Source organism: Octopus sinensis, linkage group LG22 (genome assembly GCF_006345805.1).
Source record: "Octopus sinensis linkage group LG22, ASM634580v1, whole genome shotgun sequence".
Lineage (NCBI taxonomy): Eukaryota > Metazoa > Mollusca > Cephalopoda > Octopoda > Octopodidae > Octopus > Octopus sinensis.
The window spans coordinates 3,924,371-3,951,085 of record NC_043018.1 but is presented as its reverse complement, the minus strand read 5'-3'; the positions used below and the strand labels follow the sequence as shown (position 1 = coordinate 3,951,085).

General features: G+C 41.7%; 1 protein-coding gene across 1 annotated transcript in view; it reads right to left on the bottom strand.

Annotated features, from left to right (window-relative positions):
* LOC115223221 (tRNA (uracil(54)-C(5))-methyltransferase homolog-B) overlaps positions 1-24,431 on the bottom strand; it is a 32,617-nt gene extending 8,186 nt beyond the window's left edge. Inside the window, exons 1-10 of the mRNA XM_029793701.2 lie at positions 24,033-24,431; positions 19,617-19,727; positions 18,648-18,734; positions 14,332-14,386; positions 11,807-11,950; positions 10,728-10,818; positions 8,039-8,109; positions 3,518-3,691; positions 1,633-1,727; positions 58-272 (exon numbers count right to left, since the gene is read on the bottom strand). Coding sequence (XP_029649561.1) covers positions 58-272; positions 1,633-1,727; positions 3,518-3,691; positions 8,039-8,109; positions 10,728-10,818; positions 11,807-11,950; positions 14,332-14,386; positions 18,648-18,734; positions 19,617-19,727; positions 24,033-24,055 — 1,066 coding nt within the window. The 5' untranslated portion in view covers positions 24,056-24,431. The remainder of the gene's footprint in view (positions 1-57; positions 273-1,632; positions 1,728-3,517; positions 3,692-8,038; positions 8,110-10,727; positions 10,819-11,806; positions 11,951-14,331; positions 14,387-18,647; positions 18,735-19,616; positions 19,728-24,032) is intronic.
* Positions 24,432-26,715: the final 2,284 nt, after the last annotated feature.

Here is a 26,715-nt window from a genome sequence, read left to right as displayed (position 1 = left end):
AGTGGACTACCAACAATAAACTACCAACAAAGAGTCATTGAAACAATAATGGCTTACCAGTTCCACAGCAGATGTCAAGGAATACATCAGTTGGTTTTAACTTGGCGCAATCTTTGATGACAGAATACAACACCTCAGCAGCACTGACGTTGATCTGAAAGAAAGAGTCTATGGATATTCGGAATGTACAGTTGAGCAGGCGTTCAGTAATGTACGGTTGACCATAGAGCAACTGGAATGGCACAATTCCGGCATTGGCTCTGGAACTGAGTCTGAAACAGAAATAGCAGTAAGGCATTGGATGTCAGTATCAAACATTGTTTAATATTTAGCTCCTTCTTACACATTAATGACAGTGAGAATTTTAATGTTGTTTTCCTTATGGGATAGCATGGGAAGCTCCATACTAGTTTTCTTTTATTTTGATTAATAATCTATATCCCCCTAGTCATCAACCCTGCTAATCCTTATTTCCTGCTCCACCATCTTTAGCCATATCTTTCTCAGAATTCTTCCATTTCCTTTCATTCATTTCCTCTCCCCCAGTCACATTTATCATCTGTCAGCACATGACCTAACTATGTTATCCCATTACTTTTTAAATTAATTACTAATTCAGTTCTCATCATTCCATGCAATCCAGCACTTGTCTTCCTCCTCCCCCCTCTCTCTCTCTCTCTCTCTGCTCATCTCCCAGCCCATTCTCATTTCTATTCTTTCCAGCCTTCCCTGCCACTCATCACCAACACCCCATTCCAATAATTAAGGGCCCACCTCACACTGGCATCATACACCTCTCTTTTAATTTCAATGATGCTCCCTTCTTCATTAGCCATACCATCCAGTCCCCTATACAATAAGCACCAAATGAAATAAAACATGACCCCTATATCTACCCCTCCCTTATACTTTAACCTCTCACCTGGCACAAACCACCTCCCTCAGTTCCATTTCCCCACCCAGCCAAGGGGGTCTTTGTCTTGCAAGTTATTCGGCAACCCTGCTGCTGGTGCTGGTACCCTGTAAAATGCACCAAGCGCACAGTGTAAAGTGGTTGGCATTGGGGAGGGCAGCATCCAGCCGTGGGAAGCAGAGCCAAGGCAGACGAGTGGGGCCTGGTGCAGCTCTCTGGTTGGCCAGTTCTTGTCAAACAGTCCGACTCATCCCAATACGGAAGACAGACATCAAATGATGATGATGATGATGGTGGTGGTGATGATGACGTAACTCACACTAAATACAACAAACACAAATATAACACAAGAAACAACAGGCAAAACACAACAGCGAGACCAACTGACGCAATACACAAAGAAGCGGAATCTGTAGCCCTGGCAAAGGGGGAATGAAAACAAAGAACAGGATAGGCTGCACATTGCCAGTGGATGGGGGGATGGGGGGAGAAGAAGAAGGAGAAGAAGGAGAAGAAGAAGAAGAAGAAGAAGAGGGTGGAGGAGGAGGAAGAAGGAGGAGGAGGAGGAGAAGAAGGAGAGGAGGGGAGGAGGAGAAGAAGGGGGAGGAGGAGAAGAAGAAGAAAAACAACAACAACAACAACAACAACAACAACACAACAACAACAACAACAACAACATTATTATTATTATTAAACTGAGAAAGAAGGTGAGAACTTACGTTGGTTGGAAAAAAAGGGTGTCCAAGCCACAAAGTCTTCCTGGACCATTTTGAAAATAGTTCAATAATTCTTCTTTGGCCTTCATTTGAATATCCTGCAATATTATTGGGACACAGTGACACAAGTACTTATACCATCTAGGAGTCAAATCTTACTTTCGCTTCATCCCCAACCCCAGAATATAACTGGTACTTATTTTATCAAACGTAATGTAAAATCTGCACTGACTATTTTTACTGAGAAGACTTGTGACTATGAAGGACATTCGCCCAAAATGCCTCACAATGGGATTGAACCAAAAAACACATCGTTGGGAAGCAAGCTTGATAACCACACAGCCATACGTGCACTTCAGAAAAACTGTTTAACCCTTCGGCATTTAATCCGATGATGACGATGATGATGATGATACAAGACCCAAATATTCTACTTGTTTTTTATGTTCAAAGTGGCCAAATCCAGCCTCTCACACCTTCCCTACAATGTCATATTTCTATAGAAATATACAATCACATTATCCAAATATCAAAGCAACGAGATAAATGAACGATTGATTTAAAGCAATGTAAATGAATGAGCTAACAATCTGAATGTTACAGGGTTAACCCATGGCAATCATTCTGTAAAATCACGTAAAAATCTAGAAATATTCCTCTGTCCCAAAGCCTGCAATGAGGATGAAGGATAAAGAAGATACTTGCCTAATCATACAAACTCATAGGGGTTTCTGTGGCATATAAATTCCCTTCAGGATGGGTCACCAGTGTGTTGCAGGCAAGTGGGCTGGATCATTGTAAAATGAAATGGTTTGCTCAAGAAAACAATGCATTGCCCAGTCAAAGGATTGAAACCGCAATCTTACAATCATTAGCCCAACACCCTAACCACTCAGCCATGCACCTGCACAAGTGGTACTGCAAAGTAACACCTGTAATTGGTATAAAATAAACAGGTAAGAGTTTCATTATGATTCTTGCACTCATCAGCCATGTTTTGGTACATCCTCATCATTTAATGTCCGTTTTCTAAGCTGGCATGGGTTGCTGCACCTTTTGACAGGGGTGATGGCCAGCTGGAGAGCTGCTCTGCTTCCAACAGCCTGCTTTGGCATGGTTTCCACAGCTGGATGCCCTGCCTAATCCCAACCACTCCAAAGAGTGCACTGGGTACTTCTGATTCTATAGGCTAACACAGCTAACCCCTCCACCCTCTTCTCACACTCTTACAAACTCAGCCTCCTCAACACTCTTCCTCATCCTCTTCATCTTCTTTCCAGTTACTTCCCCACCCCACAATCCTTGTAGGATGGTCATGTGTCTCCTCTGTTACAAGACACCTGTGCCTCTTTCTCTCTGTCCTAATCTATCCTCTCAACATCTGACATGAAGCCACCTCTCTTCTCTACAACAACCCCAACGCAATCAGGTGTTCTTTCTGATTTGTGAGTTGCGACTCCCCAAACTAGCACCAGTGCCATGAAAAGAGCACCCAGTGCCACCCTGTAAAGTGGTTGGTATTAGGAAGGGTCCCCAGCTGTGGAAACCATGCCAAAGCAGACAGTGGAACTTGATGCAGGCCTCCAGTACGCAGAATCAAGTGAAACCGTCTGATCCATGCCAGCAGGGAGGACAGACGTTAGATGATGATGATTATGAAGGGTTAATATTCTCCCCTCACCAACCCTGTTGCCCTCATTGACTTACTTACAGATTAAATGCAGGTCCCCCTTGAGCTCTCTCTACATATGGAAAAACCACCCAAGAAAAGTTTTGGAAACGAAGCTCTCCCCCACTTCCACCACCAGAAGTTGTTGTTGTTAGTGGTGGTGGAGGTGGTGGTGGTGGTGGTGGTGGTGGTGGTGAAGGGAACACGTCATATACAAACCTCAGACTTTCTCTGTGGATGGAAGATAATGTAGGCCATAGACTGACCAAGTGTTGACGAGCGGACTGACATGATCCGCCAGTGTCCCGTCGGTTGGTGCGGTTTTCCCAGACCCTCGAATTCCGGCCAGATGAAAGGATCAAAGGACGACGTGCTGATGAAATCTCCAAACGCCTGGAAAATTACCAAAAAGAATAAAAAGGTGATGAGTGAAGTGGTCAGCTGTTCCATTGTTGATGATGATGATGATGATGATGACAGTGAAATGGTGGTGGTGGTGGTGAGAGAGTGTGCTATGATGATGGTGATGATGATTGTGACAGTGGCAGTGGAGATGGTGATGGGGGTGATGAATGATTGTGAGTAATGAAGATGTTGGCAGCGGCATGATTGTGATGATGATGATGATGGTGGTGGTGGTGAGGAGGAGGATGAGAAGGTAGAACGAGGGGAGAAGGGGAGGGGGGACGAGGAGGGAGATGGGGGAAGAGGAATGGGGAGGTGGTGGAGGTAGAGAAGGGGGTGGTTGAGGAGGAGGTGGAGGAGGGAGGAGGTAGAGGAGGAGGAGGTGGAGGAGGAGGTGGAGGAGGAGGTGGAGGTAGAGGAGGCGGAGGAGGAGGAGGAGGAGGAGGTAGAGGAGAGGAGGAGGTAGATGAGGTGGAGGTGGAGGAGGAGGTGGAGGTAGAGGAGGCGGAGGAGGAGGAGGAGGTGGAGGAGGGAGGAGGTAGAGGAGGAGGTAGAGGAGGAGGGGGAGAGGAGACACTCAGTGCTGTTAAGCCACCCAACTTTAGGGAAGATTAACTTTTGGCATGCTGGTAACTTATCCATGAGGAGGTTTGTCTCACATCCACTTCATGCAACAAAACCAAAGCCAAATACCAGTTCCTTCAAGCCAAAGGAAAAGGCCTCAACATGGTTGCTTGCGCTGCAAGAAAAAGCAGCCTAACCTAAACCGAATCACATCATGCCCTCTTGAAAAGCAAAGGAAAGCACATACCCAGAATAATATCGTTCTGGATACATTATAACTTAATCAAAGACAGAGTGGGCATGGCTGGAATGCTTTTGATCACATGTTGTTCAATAAGAGCTGTATGGCAGCTTAATATGACATGGGTCAATCTATAAAGAAATAGCCTCAATTAGGGTCCATTTGACTCTTGGGGGTCCATAGATAAAGAATGGTTGAGATCCCCTTTTGTAAAGGGTGTTTTTCTTTCATTTTTTACAGGTGTGGGAGGGGAGAAAGCGACCCTCAAACCAGAGAAGTCACTCCCAAATATGTACAACAGAGTGCACCTTACTAAAAGGCACACAAGGACCAAGAAGAAGTGACAACCACCAGGCAAAATGGATTAAGATTAGCATCAAGAAAATATGCAAGATACAAGTGTAACTATAAGGTTGTAAGTGTAGCTATGGAGGCTGTAAGTGTAGCTACGAAGGTTGTAAGTGTAGCTATGGAGGTTGTAAGTGTAGCTATGGAGGCTGTAAGTGTAGCTACGAAGGTTGTAAGTGTAGCTATGGAGGTTGTAAGTGTAGCTATGGAGGCTGTAAGTGTAGCTACGAAGGTTGTAAGTGTAGCTATGGAGGTTGTAAGTGTAGCTATGGAGGCTGTAAATGTAGCTACGAAGGTTGTAAGTGTAGCTATGGAGGTTGTAAGTGTAGCTATGGAGGTTGTAAGTGTAGCTATGGAGGTTGTAAGTGTAGCTACGAAGGTTGTAAGTGTAGCTATGGAGGTTGTAAGTGTAGCTATGGAGGTTGTAAATGTAGCTATGGAGGCTGTAAGTGTAGCTACGAAGGTTGTAAGTGTAGCTACGAAGGTTGTAAGTGTAGCTATGGAGGTTGTAAGTGTAGCTATGGAGGTTGTAAATGTAGCTATGGAGGCTGTAAGTGTAGCTATGGAGGTTGTAAGTGTAACTATGGAGGTTGTAAGTGTAGCTATGGAGGTTGTAAGTGTAGCTACGAAGGTTGTAAGTGTAGCTATGGAGGTTGTAAGTGTAGCTATGGAGGTTGTAAATGTAGCTATGGAGGCTGTAAGTGTAGCTACGAAGGTTGTAAGTGTAGCTACGAAGGTTGTAAGTGTAGCTACGAAGGTTGTAAGTGTAGCTATGGAGGTTGTAAGTGTAGCTATGGAGGTTGTAAATGTAGCTATGGAGGTTGTAAATGTAGCTATGGAGGCTGTAAGTGTAGCTACGAAGGTTGTAAGTGTAGCTATGGAGGTTGTAAGTGTAGCTATGGAGGTTGTAAGTGTAGCTACGAAGGTTGTAAGTGTAGCTATGGAGGTTGTAAGTGTAGCTATGGAGGTTGTAAGTGTAGCTATGGAGGTTGTAAGTGTAGCTACGAAGGTTGTAAGTGTAGCTACGAAGGTTGTAAGTGTAGCTATGGAGGTTGTAAGTGTAGCTATGGAGGTTGTAAATGTAGCTATGGAGGTTGTAAATGTAGCTATGGAGGCTGTAAGTGTAGCTACGAAGGTTGTAAGTGTAGCTACGAAGGTTGTAAGTGTAGCTATGGAGGTTGTAAGTGTAGCTATGGAGGTTGTAAATGTAGCTATGGAGGCTGTAAGTGTAGCTATGGAGGTTGTAAGTGTAACTATGGAGGTTGTAAGTGTAGCTATGGAGGTTGTAAGTGTAGCTACGAAGGTTGTAAGTGTAGCTATGGAGGTTGTAAGTGTAGCTATGGAGGTTGTAAGTGTAGCTATGGAGGTTGTAAATGTAGCTATGGAGGTTGTAAATGTAGCTATGGAGGCTGTAAGTGTAGCTACGAAGGTTGTAAGTGTAGCTACGAAGGTTGTAAGTGTAGCTATGGAGGTTGTAAGTGTAGCTATGGAGGTTGTAAATGTAGCTATGGAGGTTGTAAATGTAGCTATGGAGGCTGTAAGTGTAGCTACGAAGGTTGTAAGTGTAGCTACGAAGGTTGTAAGTGTAGCTATGGAGGTTGTAAGTGTAGCTATGGAGGTTGTAAGTGTAGCTATGGAGGTTGTAAATGTAGCTATGGAGGTTGTAAATGTAGCTATGGAGGCTGTAAGTGTAGCTATGGAGGTTGTAAGTGTAACTATGGAGGTTGTAAGTGTAGCTATGGAGGTTGTAAGTGTAGCTACGAAGGTTGTAAGTGTAGCTATGGAGGTTGTAAGTGTAGCTATGGAGGTTGTAAGTGTAGCTATGGAGGTTGTAAATGTAGCTATGGAGGTTGTAAATGTAGCTATGGAGGCTGTAAGTGTAGCTATGGAGGTTGTAAGTGTAACTATGGAGGTTGTAAGTGTAGCTATGGAGGTTGTAAGTGTAGCTACGAAGGTTGTAAGTGTAGCTATGGAGTTGTAAGTGTAGCTATGGAGGTTGTAAGTGTAGCTATGGAGGTTGTAAGTGTAGCTATGGAGGTTGTAAATGTAGCTATGGAGGCTGTAAGTGTAGCTACGAAGGTTGTAAGTGTAGCTATGGAGGTTGTAAGTGTAGCTATGGAGGTTGTAAGTGTAGCTATGGAGGTTGTAAATGTAGCTATGGAGGTTGTAAATGTAGCTATGGAGGCTGTAAGTGTAGCTACGAAGGTGTAAGTGTAGCTACGAAGGTTGTAAGTGTAGCTATGGAGGTTGTAAGTGTAGCTATGGAGGTTGTAAGTGTAGCTATGGAGGTTGTAAATGTAGCTATGGAGGCTGTAAGTGTAGCTATGGAGGTTGTAAGTGTAGCTATGGAGGTTGTAAGTGTAGCTATGGAGGTTGTAAGTGTAGCTATGGAGGTTGTAAATGTAGCTATGGAGGTTGTAAATGTAGCTATGGAGGCTGTAAGTGTAGCTACGAAGGTTGTAAGTGTAGCTACGAAGGTTGTAGTGTAGCTATGGAGGTTGTAAGTGTAGCTATGGAGGTTGTAAGTGTAGCTATGGAGGTTGTAAATGTAGCTATGGAGGCTGTAAGTGTAGCTATGGAGGTTGTAAGTGTAACTATGGAGGTTGTAAGTGTAGCTATGGAGGTTGTAGTGTAGCTATGGAGGTGTAAGTGTAGCTATGGAGGTTGTAAGTGTAGCTATGGAGGTTGTAAATGTAGCTATGGAGGTTGTAAATGTAGCTATGGAGGCTGTAAGTGTAGCTACGAAGGTTGTAAGTGTAACTATGGAGGTTGTAAGTGTAGCTATGGGAGTTGTAAGTGTAGCTATGGAGGTTGTAAGTGTAGCTATGGGAGTTGTAAGTGTAGCTATGGGAGTTGTAAGTGTAGCTATGAAGGTTGTAAGTGTAGCTATGGGAGTTGTAAGTGTAGCTATGGAGGTTGTAAGTGTAACTATGGAGGTTGTAAGTGTAGCTATGGGAGTTGTAAGTGTAGCTATGGGAGTTGTAAGTGTAGCTATGAAGGTTGTAAGTGTAGCTATGAGGGTCGTAAGTGTAGCTATGAAAGGCCGAAATAAAGCTACAGAGGCTGTAAATGTAACTCATATCATTGTCCCAAAATACCAAAAACCATCCCTTAAAAACTGTTTGGATTATGAGAAGGCATTTAAGTTCTCTTCATGGCTTTATGACTGGACTAAGACTTACCCTTGTGATCTCCTTGTGTTTCCTTCCCACATTGGCTAAGTAAGTGTTGGGTACTGTGTAAGACCTGGTACCTGGGCAGAAAAACAAACAAGAAATAATATTCTAAGTAACATAAAAAAACAAATAATAAATATAAACTAGAAAACCACTCGGACAGAGCAAACCTCTGCCAGGCAGCTCATTTCCACCCTTATACACGCATGCTGAAAATCGGCCAATTTCCCAAACCAACGCCAGCAAAAACATAACCCCATTGGCGGGGTTAAAAAAAATAACACAGTCATATGATTTTTTTTTAAAAAAACTTTAAAAACAAAAATCATCTGAAGCATTTATAATACATCAATGACAACAACAAGCTAGTTTCACAATGGCAGTGGAGGGAGCAAAGCCTGAGCTTTTTGAGTCGATCCCAATAGTCAAGGCTTGTCATGTCATTCTCTGCAGACCTCCACCAAGCAGCTCATTTTAAGATAGATACACGAGTAAAATTACTAATAGAGAAACGAAAATAAACTTTAGAAACAGCAACGCCACCGTAGGTTACATGGAAATGATGAACGTGTTTTCAAGGGAGATAATCAAAGAACGTAACATTGTTTTACTTCATGTAAAGTAAATATAACAAATGAAAAATCCTTCAAGAATCCATAAAAATTCCTGGATCACTACCAAAATTTCATCATCTGTTCCTTGTGTCATTACCAACTTTTCCTGCAAGTTCACAACCTTTTGAGTTATTTTGCACACAGACGGACAAGCCAACGCCGATGAAAATGTAACCTCCTTCCTTGGCTGAGGTAATAAAAAGTATTATGAAAGTATTAATCATGATTCTAAGTTCAAATCCCACTTGAGCTGACTTGCTCTTCATGTTCTCTATAGAGAGAAGAAAGCCAGAGTTAATTACCAACCTGCTACCAGTAATACGTTAAGGATCAAGTTTTGTACTTGTGTTGGCATTTACCAAGTAAACCCATCAGAAACATAATAATAATAATGTTCGTCCTTCGGGTTCGAAGATGACCACTGACATCATCTGGTGGAACTGCCGCTATGAGACCGGGGGTGGCTGGTGAGGCCAATCCAGGCAAGGAAGCCCCTCCCACAGGTGGGGCAGAAGTGGGTAGGGGCCGTGCTACTGGTGCAGGCGGCTCTGGCTTTCCGCATCTGGCGTTTCTGCTCTGCTGACCGAATCCGTCCCTCCTCAGCTGTCCCTGCTCCTGTGGTGATTGCGCTGCGCCAGGATGAGCGGTCGGCAGCAAGTGTCTCCCAAGTCTCTGTGCCGATGGAGAAGTCTTTGAGAGAGACCTTGAGACTGTCCTTGAAGTGCTTCTTCTGCCCTCCGACTTTGCATTTGCCCTGGCTGAGTTCACCGTAGAAGAGCTGTTTTGGGATGCGAGTGTCAGACATGCGGGAGACGTGGCCCGCCCATCTCAGCTGGGCCTTGCGCATGATCGTGATGGTGTGAGGGAGATCTGCCTGCTTCAGAACTTCCGTGTCTGGGACTTTGTCCTGCCAGCGGATGTGAAGGAGGTTCCGAAGACACCTGAGGTGGAAGTGGTTTATCTGGCGCTCGTGCCTTCGATAAGCAGTCCACGTCTCGCAGCCGTATAGTAGGGTGGTAAGCACGACTGCCCGGTAGACTTTCAGCTTGGTGTTGAGGCTGATTCCTCTCCGCTCTCAGACTTTCTTTCAGAAACATAAATGACTGAATGGCTGCAGACGTCCAACAGGGAAATTGTTGACCAGCTGTCATCGCAATGGCTGACACAGGACATAAAAGAAGTGGGTTCTGATTAAAGAACTGACTTAACTGCACTAATCCCCTTGATTTAAGCCACCCCCACATTGAAATAGTCTGAATGCAACAGCATCATGAATATACACCCTCCATGTGTGTTTGTTGTTTTAAGACATAATGAATACTTCCACATAAATATATATGCATATAGTAAAGTTTATTGGCCAACAGAATGTGGCTGTCCTATAAAGGACAATGCTACTGCTGTTTAAGCCCCAGGAAAACATCTTTTCCAGCTGGCTATCGACACGCGTTCTGTGTTCGTATATGCAGTTACACTTGGGATGGTTAGATCTGGTTGCACCCTAAAAAAGTCTAAGCTAAGAGCATTAGACCCCTTTGTAAGAAAGCTAGCGAATGTGTACGGCAACAAAGACACAAAAAACAAACAAACAAAACAAACGGAGAATCACACACATTGTGTGTGTGTGTGCGTGCGTGTGTGTGTGTTTGTGTTTGTCTGTGTGTGTGTGTTTGTGTGTTTGTGTGTGTGTGTGTGTGTGTGTGTGTGTGTTGTGTGTTTGTGTGTGTGTGTGTGTGGTGTGTGTGTGTGTGTGTGTGTGTGTGTGTGTGCCCTTGTTTTGACATCATGTGATGGTTGCAAGCAAGCATCATGATCATCATACGAGGAATGTTGTCCGTTTCTGGTCTTTAGTGAAGAACATGGTTGGCCAAGAGCAAATATTTAGCTTGCTTGGAACCAGGTGGAGGTAAGCAACGGGAAGAGCATCCCTCTGTGGAATCTCTGCCGTCGTCTGTTCCATACAAGCATGGAGAAGCAGGCATTAAAATGATGATGACAATGATGGTGATGATGATCAAGGACGAGGAGGCGGGGCATGAGAGACAGACGGATAAAAACTGATGGATAAATGAGAGGATTACCTTTTCCGACAGTGAGTCCGACTGCCACATTGTTATCGACCCCTTTCCCGGTTGTGACCTCATCTTTGGAACGATACCCATTGATAACAGGCTGCAAAAACAAAACAAAAAAATCTGAAATCGATTCATCAGCGTTTTTAAATACACACACACACACATACAATGTGGGTGGCTAATTTGCAATATTACAAGCTAAATCTTCATTATCATCATCGTATTTGTCACTAAAGTGAACAATTGCACTAATCAGCACCAGTACTGCTAGAAATAGGAGTCAAAACAACTCGATACCTGCAACCACAGGGAGGTTGTCTCCCTTGTCAGTTCATTAACAAATGCTATCTGTGGCTATTCAGTTGGTTTGACTCTTATTTCTAGCAACACTGTTGCTGATTAGTGCCCTTGTTCACTTTAGTGACGTGTATGTATATATATATATATATAATATATGGTGAATTTATGGAATGAAGTCCCATAAAACTCATCAATTTTAGTTAAAAAATGGTGGAGATAAGTTGTTAAAATATATTTTGACAACTTGTCTGCTCAGTTTTTAACTAAAATTGATGAGTTTTATGGGACTTCATTCATAAATTCACCATATATTATATACAAATGCTACTTTCATATCTTCGCAAATTTACGCCTGTAAACTCCCAGCAAAGTATGAAGAATCAACATTAGAAATCATTTTTGGAAACTTCCAAATTAAAGGACAAATCCAAATTCAACTTTTATACACCTATATATATATATATATATATATATAGTTAATCCAAACAAGAAAACACAAAAAAACACAACAACGTGAGGATGTGGAACAAATAAAGTATTATTGGACGCTCAGGAAAGAAGGGAAGACGGAGGGTTTAACGTTTCAAGCAGAGCTCTTCGTCGGAAACATAGGAGAAGGAAAGATCCGGAGAAGGGAAGACAGAGGAAAAAAATCGCCAACGGTACACACGAGGTCACATATATATATATATATATATATGATGGTTCTTAGTCTGTCCCACTTCCATCAAACAGATCTTCCCGCCTCATTTCTACAAGCAATGATTATCAAAACCTTCACTCACAGATGGTAAACAGGGTTCCAGTGGACACATCAGATGAAAGTTCTTCAGGTTTTCTATCATTTTGTCTGAGAGAGGATACTGCTGGTAACAGACAAAACGATTCATCATTTTCTGCAGGACATCCTGGATTTCCCTGTTCTTGTACTGCAATGAAGAACAAACAAGAAAAGACATCATTATCATCATCATCATCATCGGCACCACCACCACCACCACCACCACCACTGCTTTAATGTCTGCTATGCCTTTCCAATGCCTTCCCAATGTGTCTGACAGTTCGCAGGAGCACAATTTCCAAAATCAGATGCCATTCCCTCCATCAACACTCTCCTGCTTCCAAGCAAGGTAGTATTTCTTTATGGCAACGTGGTGACCCTTTCAGAATCCCAAGAATGGCCAGACGAAATGCTGCTAGGCATTTTGTCCATCTTCGTTTTTGAGTTTTTGAGTTCAAATCCAGCCGAGGTTGACTTTGCCTTTCATCCTTTCAGGGTCGATAAAACAAGCACCAGTTGAACACTAGCATCGACTTACTCCCTCCATAGAAAATCTGCCTTGATGAATTCTTGTCTGACCCATGCAAGTATAGAAAAATGGAAGTGAAAATGATGACGCTGACGATAACGATGAAGCAAACAGTTCGATAAATTGATCTTGCATGAGTTACCTCCCTTATATCGCTGCTTTTTAATTTTTAACTGAGACAATGAATTATGACCTGGTTGAATATACCTAGTCTCTCAATACATGATAGTAGGCCGAAGAACCTAAGTAAAATTATTCTCCCAAATTTCAATCAATTGTTCTTATTGAAGTTATTCCCCTTACATATTTCCAGATTTTAACAGCTTTGCCTATGGTTAAAAGGTTCACTGCATGATTTCAGAGCCCAGTCTAACAAAATTTTTATTTTTATCTTTTTTTTGTCTTTGGCCAGAAAATGTTATTTCTTATTTGCTTCTATCCAGAAATCAATGGAAATCACCACTCTTCCTTTCAAACTTTGCTTTTCTGACCTGGACACCGATGTTTTGAAATTGACTTCTTTTTTCTTTTGTCTTGCAAGTACATGGTGACCCTGTCAGTGCAGGTGCCACTTAAAAAGTACCCAGTCCACACTGTAAGTGGTTGGTGTTCGGAAGGGCATCCAGCTGTAGAAACCTTGCCAAAACTGACCTCGCCTGCGCTTGTGCCACATAAAAAGCACTAAGTCCACTCTGCTGAGTGGTTGGTGTTAGGAAGGGTATCCAGCTGTGAAAATCTTGCCAAAACAGTCACAGAATTTCTTCTGCCTGGTTGGCTCTTGTCAAACTGTCCCACCCATGCTAGCATGGAAGGTGGACATTAAATGATGATGATGATGATTTCAGACAGATTCAGCGCCAAAGTGCTACAGCATAAATATCATTATAGCAAATATTCTGCTTAATACCAAAGATTTGCTTGTCAATTGCTTGACCTTAACTACCCAAGCCTGTCCCTTGGTGGCTGACAATATGTGCATCTCTGATCATGAGCAGGAATATTGGAGAAGCATGATGGGATTCTTTGAGATTTTAATGAATACAGCAAAAGCTAAGTGTAAAGGTTATATAAATCATTTTTCATATTTTCTAGGGTTAAGTAAATAAGAAATAATAGTCACTACCCAAGGACAAAAATCATGTTACACAGGGTAATTCTTTCTATTACCATCCTCTCCCACCAAAAAAAAAAAAGCTATTCCATTCATTATAGGGGATCTCTTTTACTTTGCGAGCTGGAAGGAAACCCAACATTGGTAAGACCATGAAAAGCACCCAGAACACTTTGTAAGGGATTAATAAGGAATTGAAGCAGAGACAAGGCATAGCTTCAGTGCACTCTTTGGTACAAAGATGACAAAGTAACCCCTACAACACGGGTGCCATGAAAAATGCATCCAGTCCACTCTGTTAAAGTAAGTCGTGTCAGGAAGGGAGCACGGAGCCTTAGCGACCAGGCTAGGAATGAGACAGGGGAGTGAGATGTAGCCCTCTGCTCTGTTGAATTCTATCAACCCTTCCTATCCATGCAAGAATGGAAAACGGACATAAAATGATGGTGAGGAGGAGGAGGAGGATAGAATGAGCTGCCTTCAGTTTCCGTCTGGCAAATCCACTCACAACACTTTAGCTGACCCAAAGCTGTAAAAATAAAGACAGTTCCCCCCAGGTTGCTGCATCGTGTGCGTGAACCTGGATCCATGTGGTTGGGAAGCAAAGGTCTTATCCACACAGCCATGTTGGCATCTATTTCTATGCATTAAACAAGGTCATATATTAAGTCTAGCACTGTTGCCTTAAGAACAGATCTGACACATTCGATAATGTAGTCCTAGATATATTTACGTTTATGGTGGGGGAAGGAAAATGATGAAATGGTCATGGCTGTAATGCCTTTTATTATTGGTCTGTAATACTTGGGCCACCATGGGGCACAACAAAACAATAACAATCAAAAGAAGAAAAACAGGTGGAAGGGAAAAGGAAATACAGGAATCTCACCTCTAACTGTGCATCGTAGGACATCATATATAAAGGGGTCACAGAAAGGGCAACTCTGAAAACAAGGGAGAAGAAAAGTTATTAAAAATCATAATGATAATCCTTTTTACTATAGGCATAAGGCCTGAAATTTAGTGGGAAGGGTAAATTTGATTACATCGACCCCAGTACATAACTGGTACTTAATTTATCAACCCCAAAAGGGCAAAAGGCAAAATCGACCTCAGTGGAATTTGAACTCAGAACATAGCGACGGGTGAAATACTGCTAAGCATTTTGTCCAGCATGCTAACAATTCTGCCAGCTTGCCACCTTACATAACAATAATAATAATAATAATAATAATAATAATAATAATAATAGTCGTGACACTTGTGAAGACCTGTTGAGGCAAGTGAAAATCAAATCAAATCAAATCAAAATAGATGAACATCAATGGAATTTGTATCTTTGTGGTACCAGTGCCGGTGGCACACAAGAAAACCATCCGAACGTGGCCGTAGCCAGTACCGCATCGACTGGCCTCCGTGCTGTGGGCACGTAAGAAACACCATCCGATCGTGGCCGTTCGTCAGCCTCGTCTGGCACCTGTGTCGATGGCACATAAAAACACCATCCGAGCGTGGCCGTTCGCCAGCCTCGTCTGGCACCTGTGTCGGTGGCACATAAAAACACCATCCGAGCGTGGCCGTTCGCCAGCCTCGTCTGGCACCTGTGTCGGTGGCACATAAAATCACCCACTACACTCTCGGAGTGGTTGGCGTTAGGAAGGGCATCCAGCTGTAGAAACACTGCCAGATCTGACTGGCCTGGTGCAGCCTTCGGGCTCCCCAGACCCCAGTTGAACCGTCCAACCCATGCTAGCATGGAAAGCGGACGTTAAATGATGATGATGATGATGATGATTGTCATCATCATAATTATTATTATTATTATTATTATTATTGAGTGAGAGAGCAGTTCATGCCATCAAAGTGACACTGGGGTAAAATATACAAAGCCCAATATACCCATCATGACTACTCGTCTGATAAGGGTACACCAGGCACATGCATCACAACCATGTGCACGACATGGTGATCTCATATCAAGATAAACAGCACATGACCTTGCAGGTGGGGCTCAGTTAGAATTTTATAAGGTCGAATAACCGATGCCGCTCAAAAGGCCCCTGAATAAGGGTTGTTTAAGGATGTTGAAAGAACCACCCATGTTTCCAGAGGTGAATTATTCAAACCCCAAAGAATCCCTCTCAACACATGGCTATGATGCTCCCCCACTACTTCTGCTCGTGATCAGAGATGCACATATGGTCAGCCACTAAGGGACATGCTCAACTGGTTAAGGTCAAACAACTGACAAGCAAATCTGTGGTATTGAGCAGAATATTTGCTGTAGCCCATCTTTTATACCAAGACAAAACAATGGACATGATAACACTTCAATCAGTTAAGATCAGAAGCCATGAGAGCCACTGCCTGGTACTGCATCAGGGCATTTATTATTGCTGTTGTTGTTGTTATTAATATGTGACTAAAGAGAGAAGTGAATGCCTTCAGTTCACTGTGCCTTGTTTCCAATCTAACAAGGGATGCCATAGAAAATTTCATGAGACCCTCTTTCTCTTTCCTTTTTCTCCTTCACTCTCTCTCTCTCTCTCCCTCCAATACACCACCCCTTACTCTCTTATCCTAGCATTTCTCACCATTCAACACACCTACACAAACCCCCATACACCCTACTTATACCCCAACTCCCACTAGATATCTCGTAAGTCTAGGCAATAGGGTTACTTCACATAACTCTGTAAGCAGCATAAGGCCAGTTTCTCCATCATATATATTACTCCACATGGATGGGACACCAGTCCCTCGCAGGGTAACTCATTTTTGCCAGATGAGTGGACTGAAGCAACATGAAATGAAGTGTCTTGCTGAAGAACACAATGCATCACCCAGTCCAGGAACTGAAACCACAATCTTACGATCAGGAGTCCAACAGCTTAACCACTAAGCCATGCAATAAACACATGGTAATGTTACAGTGTTAGGTGGTATACCTAGTGGTATTTGGTCCGGTTCTTTGTGTTCTGAGTTCAAATCTTGCTGTGACCTACATGAGTAGCAGACTCAAGCTATGATCCAGTTTGCAACCATTACATGTTCTTTGGGGTACCCTTACAATGTCCATTCTGTTGCAGGTATTTGGGCCAGATCTCCAGTTTGTGGATATCTCTTTCCATCCTCCCATTCCTCAAAGGGTCCTTTAGTTCTTCATTGAGTAAGAAACAAAAAAAAAATATCAGAGAATGCAGTATGATCCTCAGCCATAGGAAATTGGGATCAATAATGAAAGAAACAACAAGTATAGGAGATGGAGTGAAGCCTGGCCATTTACCTGGCTATATATCATAAATCAAAACAACAGATTTTGAGGCCATGCTTGGCTGTTCACTTGTCTGCTTATATACCATATATGTGGTAGATGGCCCTGTTTGATATGTAGAAAAGGCAGAGGTAGAAACTCCATAAGATGTACCTGGTGTAAGCTATGGACACATAAGATGTGCAGTAATATCAAAGGAAAGCTAACTGGGAAGATAGTTTTTGTGTGTGGCCGATGCAGAGGGGCAATAAACACTGAAATGTGCAAAAAACAGCTTCTGTCACATGCCAAGGTAAAAAACTAGAAGTAGCTGATAGCTTCTGTTGCCTAGGTGACCAAGTCAGTAGTGGGGGTGGATGCTCTGAGAGTGTAGCTGCTAGAATAAGAATAGGTTGGGCAAAGTTCAGAGAACTCCTACCTCTACTGGCAACAAAGGGCCTCTCGCTCAGAGTGAAAGGTAGACTGTATGATGCCTGTGTGCAAACAGCCATGCTACATGGCAGTGAAACATGGGCTGTGAATGCTAAGGACATGTGAAAGCTTACAAGAAATGAAGCTAGTATGCTCTTCTGGATGTATAATGTCAGTGTGCATGCACGACAGAGAGTAAGCGTCCTGAGAGAAAAGTTGGACATAAGAAGCATCAGATGCTGTGTGCAAGAGAGACGACTACAGTGGTATGGTCATGCGTTGCATATGGATGAGGACAGGTGTGTGAAAAAGTGTCACACCTTAACAGTAGAGGGAACCTGTGGAAGAGATAGACCCAGGAAGACGTGGGATGAGGTGGTGAAGCACAACCTTTGAATATTGGGCCTTACAGAGGTAATGATAAGCGATGGAGACCTTTGGAGATACACTGTGCTTGAGAAGACCCGGCAAGCCAAGTGAGATTTTAACTGTGGCCTATGCCAGTGCAGCATAACCGGCCCATTTAAGAGTAAACTATGTTCAAGAAGATCTGTTGAGTCAAGTGAAATCATTGGCATGACCGATGCCAGTACTATCTGACTAGCTCCCGTGCCGGTGGCATGTAAAAAGCACCCACTATACTCTCGGAGTCGTTGGCATTAGGAAGGGCCTCCATCTGTAGAAACCTTGCTAGATCAGATTGGAGCCTGGTGCAGCCTTCAGGCTTGCCAGTCCTCAGTCAAACTGTCCAAACCCATGCTAGCATGGAAAGCAAACGTTAAATGATGATGATGATAGTATATTACCCCACTTTGATCCCTCCTGGCTGAATTTCCTCCTCTCTTGGACCCTCATCTCTTCGCCTACCCTCTTCTTGGACCATTGATACCTCTCCTGAACAACTTTACCACCATTCCACCTGGATTACCATCGGAATTTTATGATCCTCGGACTCTACCCTCATGGCTCCTACTGTTGCTGGTTTGTGAATGCACATGGCTCAGCGGTTAAAGTATTCAGCTCACAATCATAAAGTCATGAGTTCAAGTCTTGGCAGTATGTTGTATCCTTGAGCAAAACACTTCATTACATGTTTCCTCCAGTCTACCCTACTGACAAAAGTCAATAGTAATTCAAAAGGGCCAACCTTGTCACTCACCATGTCACACTCAATCTCCCTGAGAACTGTATTATGGGTAAGCGTGTGTCTGTGGAGCACTCAGCCACTTGCATGTTAATTCCACAAGCAGGCCATTCTTCTGTTGATCGGATCAACTGGATTCCTCGTTGCAGGAACCGATAGAGTGCCAGTTGTTGACGATTTGTATCATAAATCATAAATCATCAATCACTTTGAACAGAATTACTAACCTGCTGTAACTTCAACAACAACAACAAAAAACCACGACCACCACCACTTTCCCTGTTCAGCCCCTTTAACCACACAATCAGTTACTCATGTCTACACTTGGCAATTTCATTTCAAATTAATTAATTAGTTAATGAGTTGATTAGCTTACTGTCGGAATTGATTGTGGATTGTACTTTTGTTCACCTGTGCCTTTGAATTGCAGTATGAAGGGCTGGCTAGGAACTTCCTTTTCTTCCTGAAATAGTTAATAATAATAATAGTAATAATAATAATAATAATAATAATAATCACCATTATCAACACTTTACATATCATAATCATCATCATCACCATCATCTCCACCACCATCAGTAGCAGTACTACAATCATCATCATCATCACTATTACTATCACCACTGCTCATCACACACACCACACACACACACACACACTCACTCACACACACACATAACAAATAAGAGATTAATAAATCAGAGCTGCACCCCTCAGTCAGAACTCCTGTGAATACCAGGGCTAAGAGAGTGTATACAAGCAGATGTTTTACCTTAATGAAAACTGTCCACAAGAATGGAAATTCCAGGCAAATAAACAAGTCCCAAAGTATAATACATTAATGCCAAGAGTGGAATTTATGGAATTACATTGAATTCTTTACTTTCTGGCATTTTAACACTTCATGGAACATAAATGAAGGTGTAAATTCCAACAGGCTTCTTTCAGTTTCCATCTACCAAATCCACTCACAAGGTTTCGGTCAGCCCAAGGCTAAAGTAGAAGACGCTTGCCCAAGATGCCACACAGTGGGATTGAACCCAGAGCCATGTGGTTGGGAAGCATGCTTCTTACCACACAGCCATGCCTTACACACACACACACACACATGCGTACACACACACACACACACTGGGCTTTTGCAGTTTTTCCACCAATTTCCCCCACAAGCAATTGGCTGGGACAAGACTATAGCAGAAAACACCTACCTCAAGTTCCACTCAGTGGAATCGAACCTGAAACCATGCAGTTGTGAAGTGAACTTTTAAGTAGCCCACAACCTATGCATTATGATGATGATGATGATGATACAAAAACAAACAAGCAAAAAAAAAACATTACAAACTTTTTACGTCTGGATTTTACCGGGGTTACATTCGTTGATTCTGTTATGGAAGCAGTTTCAGAACTGAATCTTTGGTTGGGAAACTTTCTTAGACATTGTAAGCCAAGAGATCTGCAGGAGAAAAACAAAATAGAAAAAAATGAAGTAAAACATTTAACTTTCATTTTGGAAATTCTACAGAAACACCGATGGACAAACTACCCAAGCCACAAACATGTTCAACTCTCTTTGGAAAGTCCAAGTATCTTGGTCACTGGAGAAAGGTTAGAGTGATTGCTGTGCTGAAGACAGCAACTGAGACAGAAACAGGAGTCTACAACTGTCCTCTTATCTCCAAACAATAAGCCTGTCCTCTTCTTTAATGGCATGTCACCATTGGAGAATCCTTGATTCTTGAGATTATCTCCCCTTCTGAATGAGAGTCAGCCTTGATGGCCATTTGAGAATTATGATTCTTGATCTATTTAATTTACTCTGCATCTAGAGACAGAGTAATCTTAATAGATCCAGAATTTATGTTGTATGGTATTTAGTATACCTGTATTTGTCAATATTGTTCAAATACATGCCACTGGCCACTCAGAGTTATTTCTCTCGGCTCATTTTTGTTTCACACATGAGTAGCTGTGTGGTAAGAAGCTTGCTTTGCAGTCACTTGGTTCCAAGTTCAGTCCCACTGCATGGCACCAGGAGCAAGTGTCTTCTACTATAACCTCGGGCCAACCAAAGCCTACAGAGACAGAAATAGAAGAGAGACCATCATATGTGTATACAATATTGCACACAGCTGTCTATATCAATTGTTTCTATACACATTATTGATTTGCTAAATCATTCTTAGATTTTTATGGTGAATATAGACGAACAGACAGAGAATGAAGTCCAGAAGCAGCTGAATCAAGTGGTCCCTACAGATGAGGTTAAGAAATTAGCTGAAACTGACCCATCAGTATAGGGAATTTCTCGACCAATGTTTTCAGGTGATTACCGAATCTGTCAGTTCATATGTATACAATTATGTGCTTTAACTACAGCATCAGAGCATTTTAGCTCTTATTTCTAGCAATGTAGGTGTTTCTAACAGCCTAGTCACATTTAGTGACAATTATAGGTTTTCCTTTTTGGTAACACATTGCAGACAGCTCTCTATATTAATTTTTTTTCATATACGTACATATGTATGTATATATATACATATATCTATGTGTGTGTGACTTTCACCTGTGTTTGTCCTTCCATCACTGCTTGACAACTGGTTTCGGTGTTTACGTCCCACAGCTTAGCAGTTCGGCAAAAGAGATTGATAGAATAAGTACTAGACTTTAAAAAGAAGTCCTGGGGTCAACTCATTCAACTAAAAAGTCTTCACCGTGGTGCCTCAGCATGACCAGCCTCATCACTAAAACAATTAAAAGATAAAAGATATAAGTATATATATATATAATATATATATATATATATATATATAAAATGCCAATGGATTGGTCAAGTCATTCATCATGCATTGGACAATATACCTTGAGGCATTTTGTTACAGCACTTTATATTCCCAGTTCTCCAAATCCTGTCAAAGTTAATTTTTGCCTTCCACTTTTGCAGGGGTCCCTAAAATAAAATACCAGTGAAGTACAGACAGGGATTTTTTTTAGAATACAAGCCTGTTCATGGATGGAAAGGATCATAATTAAATAGATCAATAAATACCGAACTGAAACAGATACGAGGTTCAACCTGGTCGATTTGATCAGTGATTCCCAACCATTTTTTCCCTATGGACCCCTTTGATTGCTGTTTTATTCTGGTGGACCCTCAAAGCCGGTCGATGTTTAAGAACAAGTTTTATAGATACTTCCTTCAAAATTCCTATTTTGGTTTTCACCTGTTCCCTTGTTTGCAATAGGACTCTGTGTGAGAACATGTTTCAGTGACAAGAAATTTGTTGAACTACGTGAAATGTTAGAGCAGGGGTTCTCGACCATTTTTCCCCCCTATGGACTCTTTTGATTACTATTTCATTCTGGTGGACCCCCATAGACATTCAATGTTTAAGAACAAGTCTGAAAGAAATTTATTTCAAAATTCCTATTTTGTTTTTCACACATAAGCTGGCTCCTGTGCCAGTGGCACGTAAAAGCACCCACTACACTCTCGGAGTGGTTGGCATTAGGAAGGACATCCAGCTGCAGAAACCTTGCCAGATCAGTTGGAGCCTGGTGCAGCCTCTCTGTATTGCCAGTCCTCAGTCAAACCGTCCAATCCATGCCAGCATGGAAAGCAGACGTTAAACGATGATGATGATGAAACTTGTGTTGGTTGAACTCTGTAAAACATTCGAGAAAGAAACCAAGATGTCTTTTGCAATACATACGAAGACATACATCGAAAGCAAAGATATTTTTTCAGACGACCTTAAAAAACTATTGTGGATCCCAAGTTTGTTATTTTGTCAGGTGGACCCCAAAAAATCTTATATGGACCTTTAGGGGCCATATTGTCGAGAACTACTGTGTTAGAGAAAGAAATTTAGCTGCTGTTTGCAATAAATACATTGAAAGTAACATTTTTTGTTTTCTTGGACCCTTAAAATACTACAGTAAGACCCCAATTTACAATTTTGCTTGGGCTCCCCGCTCCAATCTTATATGGATCCTGGTTGGGAACCACCGGACTGGATTAATCAAAAATAGTGTTCCAGTATGGCCAGAGCCCATTGACTGAACCCTATACAAAATGTGTTGTTGTTCAGCCATGTTTGAGCAGAAATATGATGAAAGGCGTTCCAGTAATGTCAATCCCGCTTACTTGCATTTCAGGGACTTCCTTTAAAATGGTAGTAGAGTGTGATTTGAGGTTGATTTGTCTGCTATTTCTCAGACTTTTGAGTGACGGCGTAAGGTGCTCCCTCGTTGACTGTTGTTTAACGTGGATCTTTTCGGTTTGACCGGCAGTTTTTTTAAATAATTTCCACGTACCTAAACACTTTTAAACTTCGTATACTGGTAGAATGTGTTTATAAAACATGTTTTTCTCTTGGCTTTATTGAGAAAATTCTATAGTTTGTAAGATATTTGTTGTTTTTTTCCTTCAATTTCAACCAATCAATGACGTCTATTGAGGTGAAAACATTCTGTGCCATATGAATATGTCCCTCGTTTAAGAAACAGATTGGGTTTACTTACATTTGTGAAGAAAAAAAGATACCCTTCCCCCCACCCCTAAACCTAACCCTAAAACAGATTGAAATGCAATAGATCGATACTAGGGTCATAATTATGGGTGACAATTTCATATGACACCGCTTGAAAAAACTGCCGATCAAACCGAAAAGATCCACCGGTGTCATAGATTATGCCAGAGCATAACTTAGCAGTTCGATAGTTAACAGTCAATAAAAAGCAACTGCGAGACTGAAATAAGTTCAAACGATCGATATGATGGAACAAAAACGCTTATAAAGCGGCTCCAGCGTGGCCACAGTCCGATGCTTGAAACCAAAAAAAGGCGCGTGTGTGTGCGCGCGCATGTGAAATCGAGTTTAAGTAAACAACAACCTTCAGTACAACCTGGAATCCTCGGAAATACCTTTTATCGTTTTACGTGTTTCAGTCATTAGACTGCGGCCATACTGGGGCACCACGTTAAAGACTTTTTAGTGGTACGAACGCACCTTTTTTTTAAAGCCTGGTACTTATTCCATCGTTCTTATTTTCCGAACCGCTAAGTTACGGAGACATAACAAAATCAACACCGCCAGGTGTCCCAGCATCGAAACACATTTTTTACACAAATATCCACATCCGCGTATTTTGAGTTCTATTTTTCCTGTTTGCATCACCACACAAACACATAAGACGAATTTTCTTTCAGTTTCCGTCTACCAAATCTATTCACAAGTCTTTGGTCGGCGCAAGGCTACATTAGAAGACACTTGCCCAAGGTGGAACGAAGTTGGACGGAACGGAGAACAACATGGTTAAGAGGTAAACCACTTACTACACACCCACGCCTGCGCTTGCATCATCAAATTCTAAAATATAATGTTGTTTTTTTTTACCTATAAAAACAATTTACGACGAAATAACAAAGTCAGTGCGTCGTAAGACATCGCCAACTTCCTCGATGATTTATAAAGTATTATTTTACACAAACACGTGGAATCCTAGAATGTTTACAAAATTACCAAAGTGCGGTGTTTTACGTCTATAAAATGTAACATAAAACGGTAATTAACTCATTTTAATTAATCTAAGATAACACTTAAATGAAAATAATTATTCATCTGTAATTATGTGACTGTAGTATGGTTGGGGTGGCACGTTCGGTTTTGTACCGGTGATCGTCTTTTGTTTATATGTGCATATATATATATATATATATATATAAGGCATGTGATATCATAATAGTGTGTTACAATACCTCAGTGGAAGCTGAAATGCCATTTCGTCCGGAAACAATGTGAAGTGTGATGACTCGGTTACCAGAAGAGAACTTCTTGCCGCAATAATAATAACAATACTAATACAAGGTGCGCGGTGAATAAATATGTCTGTGGAGTCACATCCATATGTTTAGTCTGGTTGTGAAGTTAGGACCGTCATGGATAATAAACCACGGAGCTTTTTGGCAGCTTGGAACGAGCGATGAAAGCGACCGGGCGGTGGATGCGATCTCCTCTACGGGACTTCAATGTCATTTTCTTGGTTTCGCTTCGCACGTTGTTAGGGACGGTGAAGGGAGGTAACTCCCGATGATTACGCCGCAATTGACAAATTCTATTCATTGTGTGAGCGACCTCGAATACACGTGTGTGTGTGTGAGGGTTTGTCAATGTGTATGAATATATGTTTGAGATTGTGTGTGTGTGTGTGTTTGGAGGAAGCAGTGAATTTGCAGAATCTTTATAGAGTCCCCCCAAAAAATTCCTTGTTGTATATGTTCCGGTGTTTAAGTTCTGAGTTCAAATCCAGCCGAGCTTAGAGTTACCTTTTACCCTTCCGCGTTCGATGAAATAAAGGACCAGTCAAGTACTGAAGATGATATTGTCGACTAGGCCCTGCCTCCACCAATTTCTGGTCTTGTTCCAATTTTAGAAACAATTACTTCAATTGGTGATATATATATATATATATATGAGGACTTTAGGTTAGTTAAAATATGTTTGTAACGTATTCCAACATCTAAAGGCAAATTCACAGCAGTTACCATGGCGACGAAAATTCTCCATTATAGTAAAAGTTTGTAAAAATGTCTTATCTGTCCAGTGTTGCCCTCTGTCGGATACCGAAACGCAGCGTTATCCATGGGAATATATATATATATATATATATATATATATATATATATATTATATATATATATTATATATATATATATATATATATACATATAAATACGTGCTAACGTACGAACGTAGGTATGCATGTTTAGAGAGTGATACAGATGAACACAGTTAGGTTTCACACATACACATACATACATACATACATACGTACATACATATATATATATATATATATATATATATATATATATATATTATCGCTTTGTTTACCATGTAGGCTATCATCGACATTTTTGTTTGTCTTGTTGTCGAGAGAGGCTCCCTTTCTTTCCTGATGAGAAGATTGCATAATGCACCCTTTATTCCTTTGGAATGAAAACATGCTGTCATCGAAACATGTGTCGAGAGTAAAGGAATTTTGTTAACATCTTCGTTCGACTCCATTCTTTCATTTATTCATATACAACACACAATTTCTACACATAATTTCCTCAAAAGTGAAGCATAATAGGCTCCTGTAATTGTGGTACCCTTTGCCAGGAAATCTGTCATCACTACTCCGTCCTGGTCCCAGAAGACTGTGAGTATGACCTTGCCAGCGGAGGGCTGCACCCTTGCCTTCTTGACAGGTCGCTTCAACCGTGTTTTCTGACGTGAATTTGCTACCCAGGTTTCGGTTAAACGAATTTTCCATGCTGACAATAAACATAGGATAATTCATTCACCTACGTAAATATTTATATATATATACATATATATATATATATATATATATATATATATATATATATATATATATATATATATATATATATATATATATATATTATATATATATATATATATGCGAGTTGGGCCAGAAAGTTTCCGAACTAGCTCTGTAGCGCGCCAAAAGAAGGCAGCACACGGTTGCGTGCGCCCCTGAGAGCTGGCAGTGACCTTCACGAGGCAGTGTGCCAAGTGACATCATTGTGTTTACTTTGCAAGTTGTGAATTTTGTTTTTGCGATCGCTTCTCTGCCGTAGTCTGCGATTTTGTCAAGAACAGGAAGTGGGAACAAAGAGTCAACGTGAAATTTTGCGCTTAAACTTGGAAAGTCTGCTACAAAGACATTGAGCATGCTTTGGCAAGCTTGTGGCGACAGGGCAATGGGTCGAATGCAATGTTTCGAGTGACACAGAGTCACGGCCCAATCAAGACAACGCTCATCGTTTTTTTTTTTTTTTTTTTATCTGACATCCACGGTATTGCGCATCGAGAATTCATCCCCCAGGGCCAGACTGTTAATCGAGAGTTCTACTGCGACCGTTTGAAGTGTTTGAGAAAGAACATTCGGCGAAAGCGGCCGGGTTTGTGGAGCGCCAAGAATTAGATTCTTCACGATGACACCTTGTCACCGAACTCCCTTCACTCGTGCGTTTCTCGCCAAAAACAACATTGTGTCGCTTCGGTGATGAAAATGCAGGTCAAAGGTCGACGTTTTAACACTGTTGTTGAGATCGAGATCGAATCGCGGAAGGTCCTCGACACGCTTACAGAAAACGACTTCCAAGCCGGTTTCCAAAAGTGACAGGAACGCTGGGACAGGTGTAGTGCTGTGCAAAGTGTCTATTGCGAAGGAGAGGATGACAAAACTTAGGTAAAGGAGTTTTCTTTAAACATAATTAATCCGGGAACTTTTTGATACCACATACACACACACACACATACACATTGTGTATATATATGTATATCTCTCTCTATATAAACGGTAGTTTGTCTGTGTGTGTTTCTGTGTGTCTGTTTGCTTGTACCCTCGCCCTGACCACGGCTTTCAAC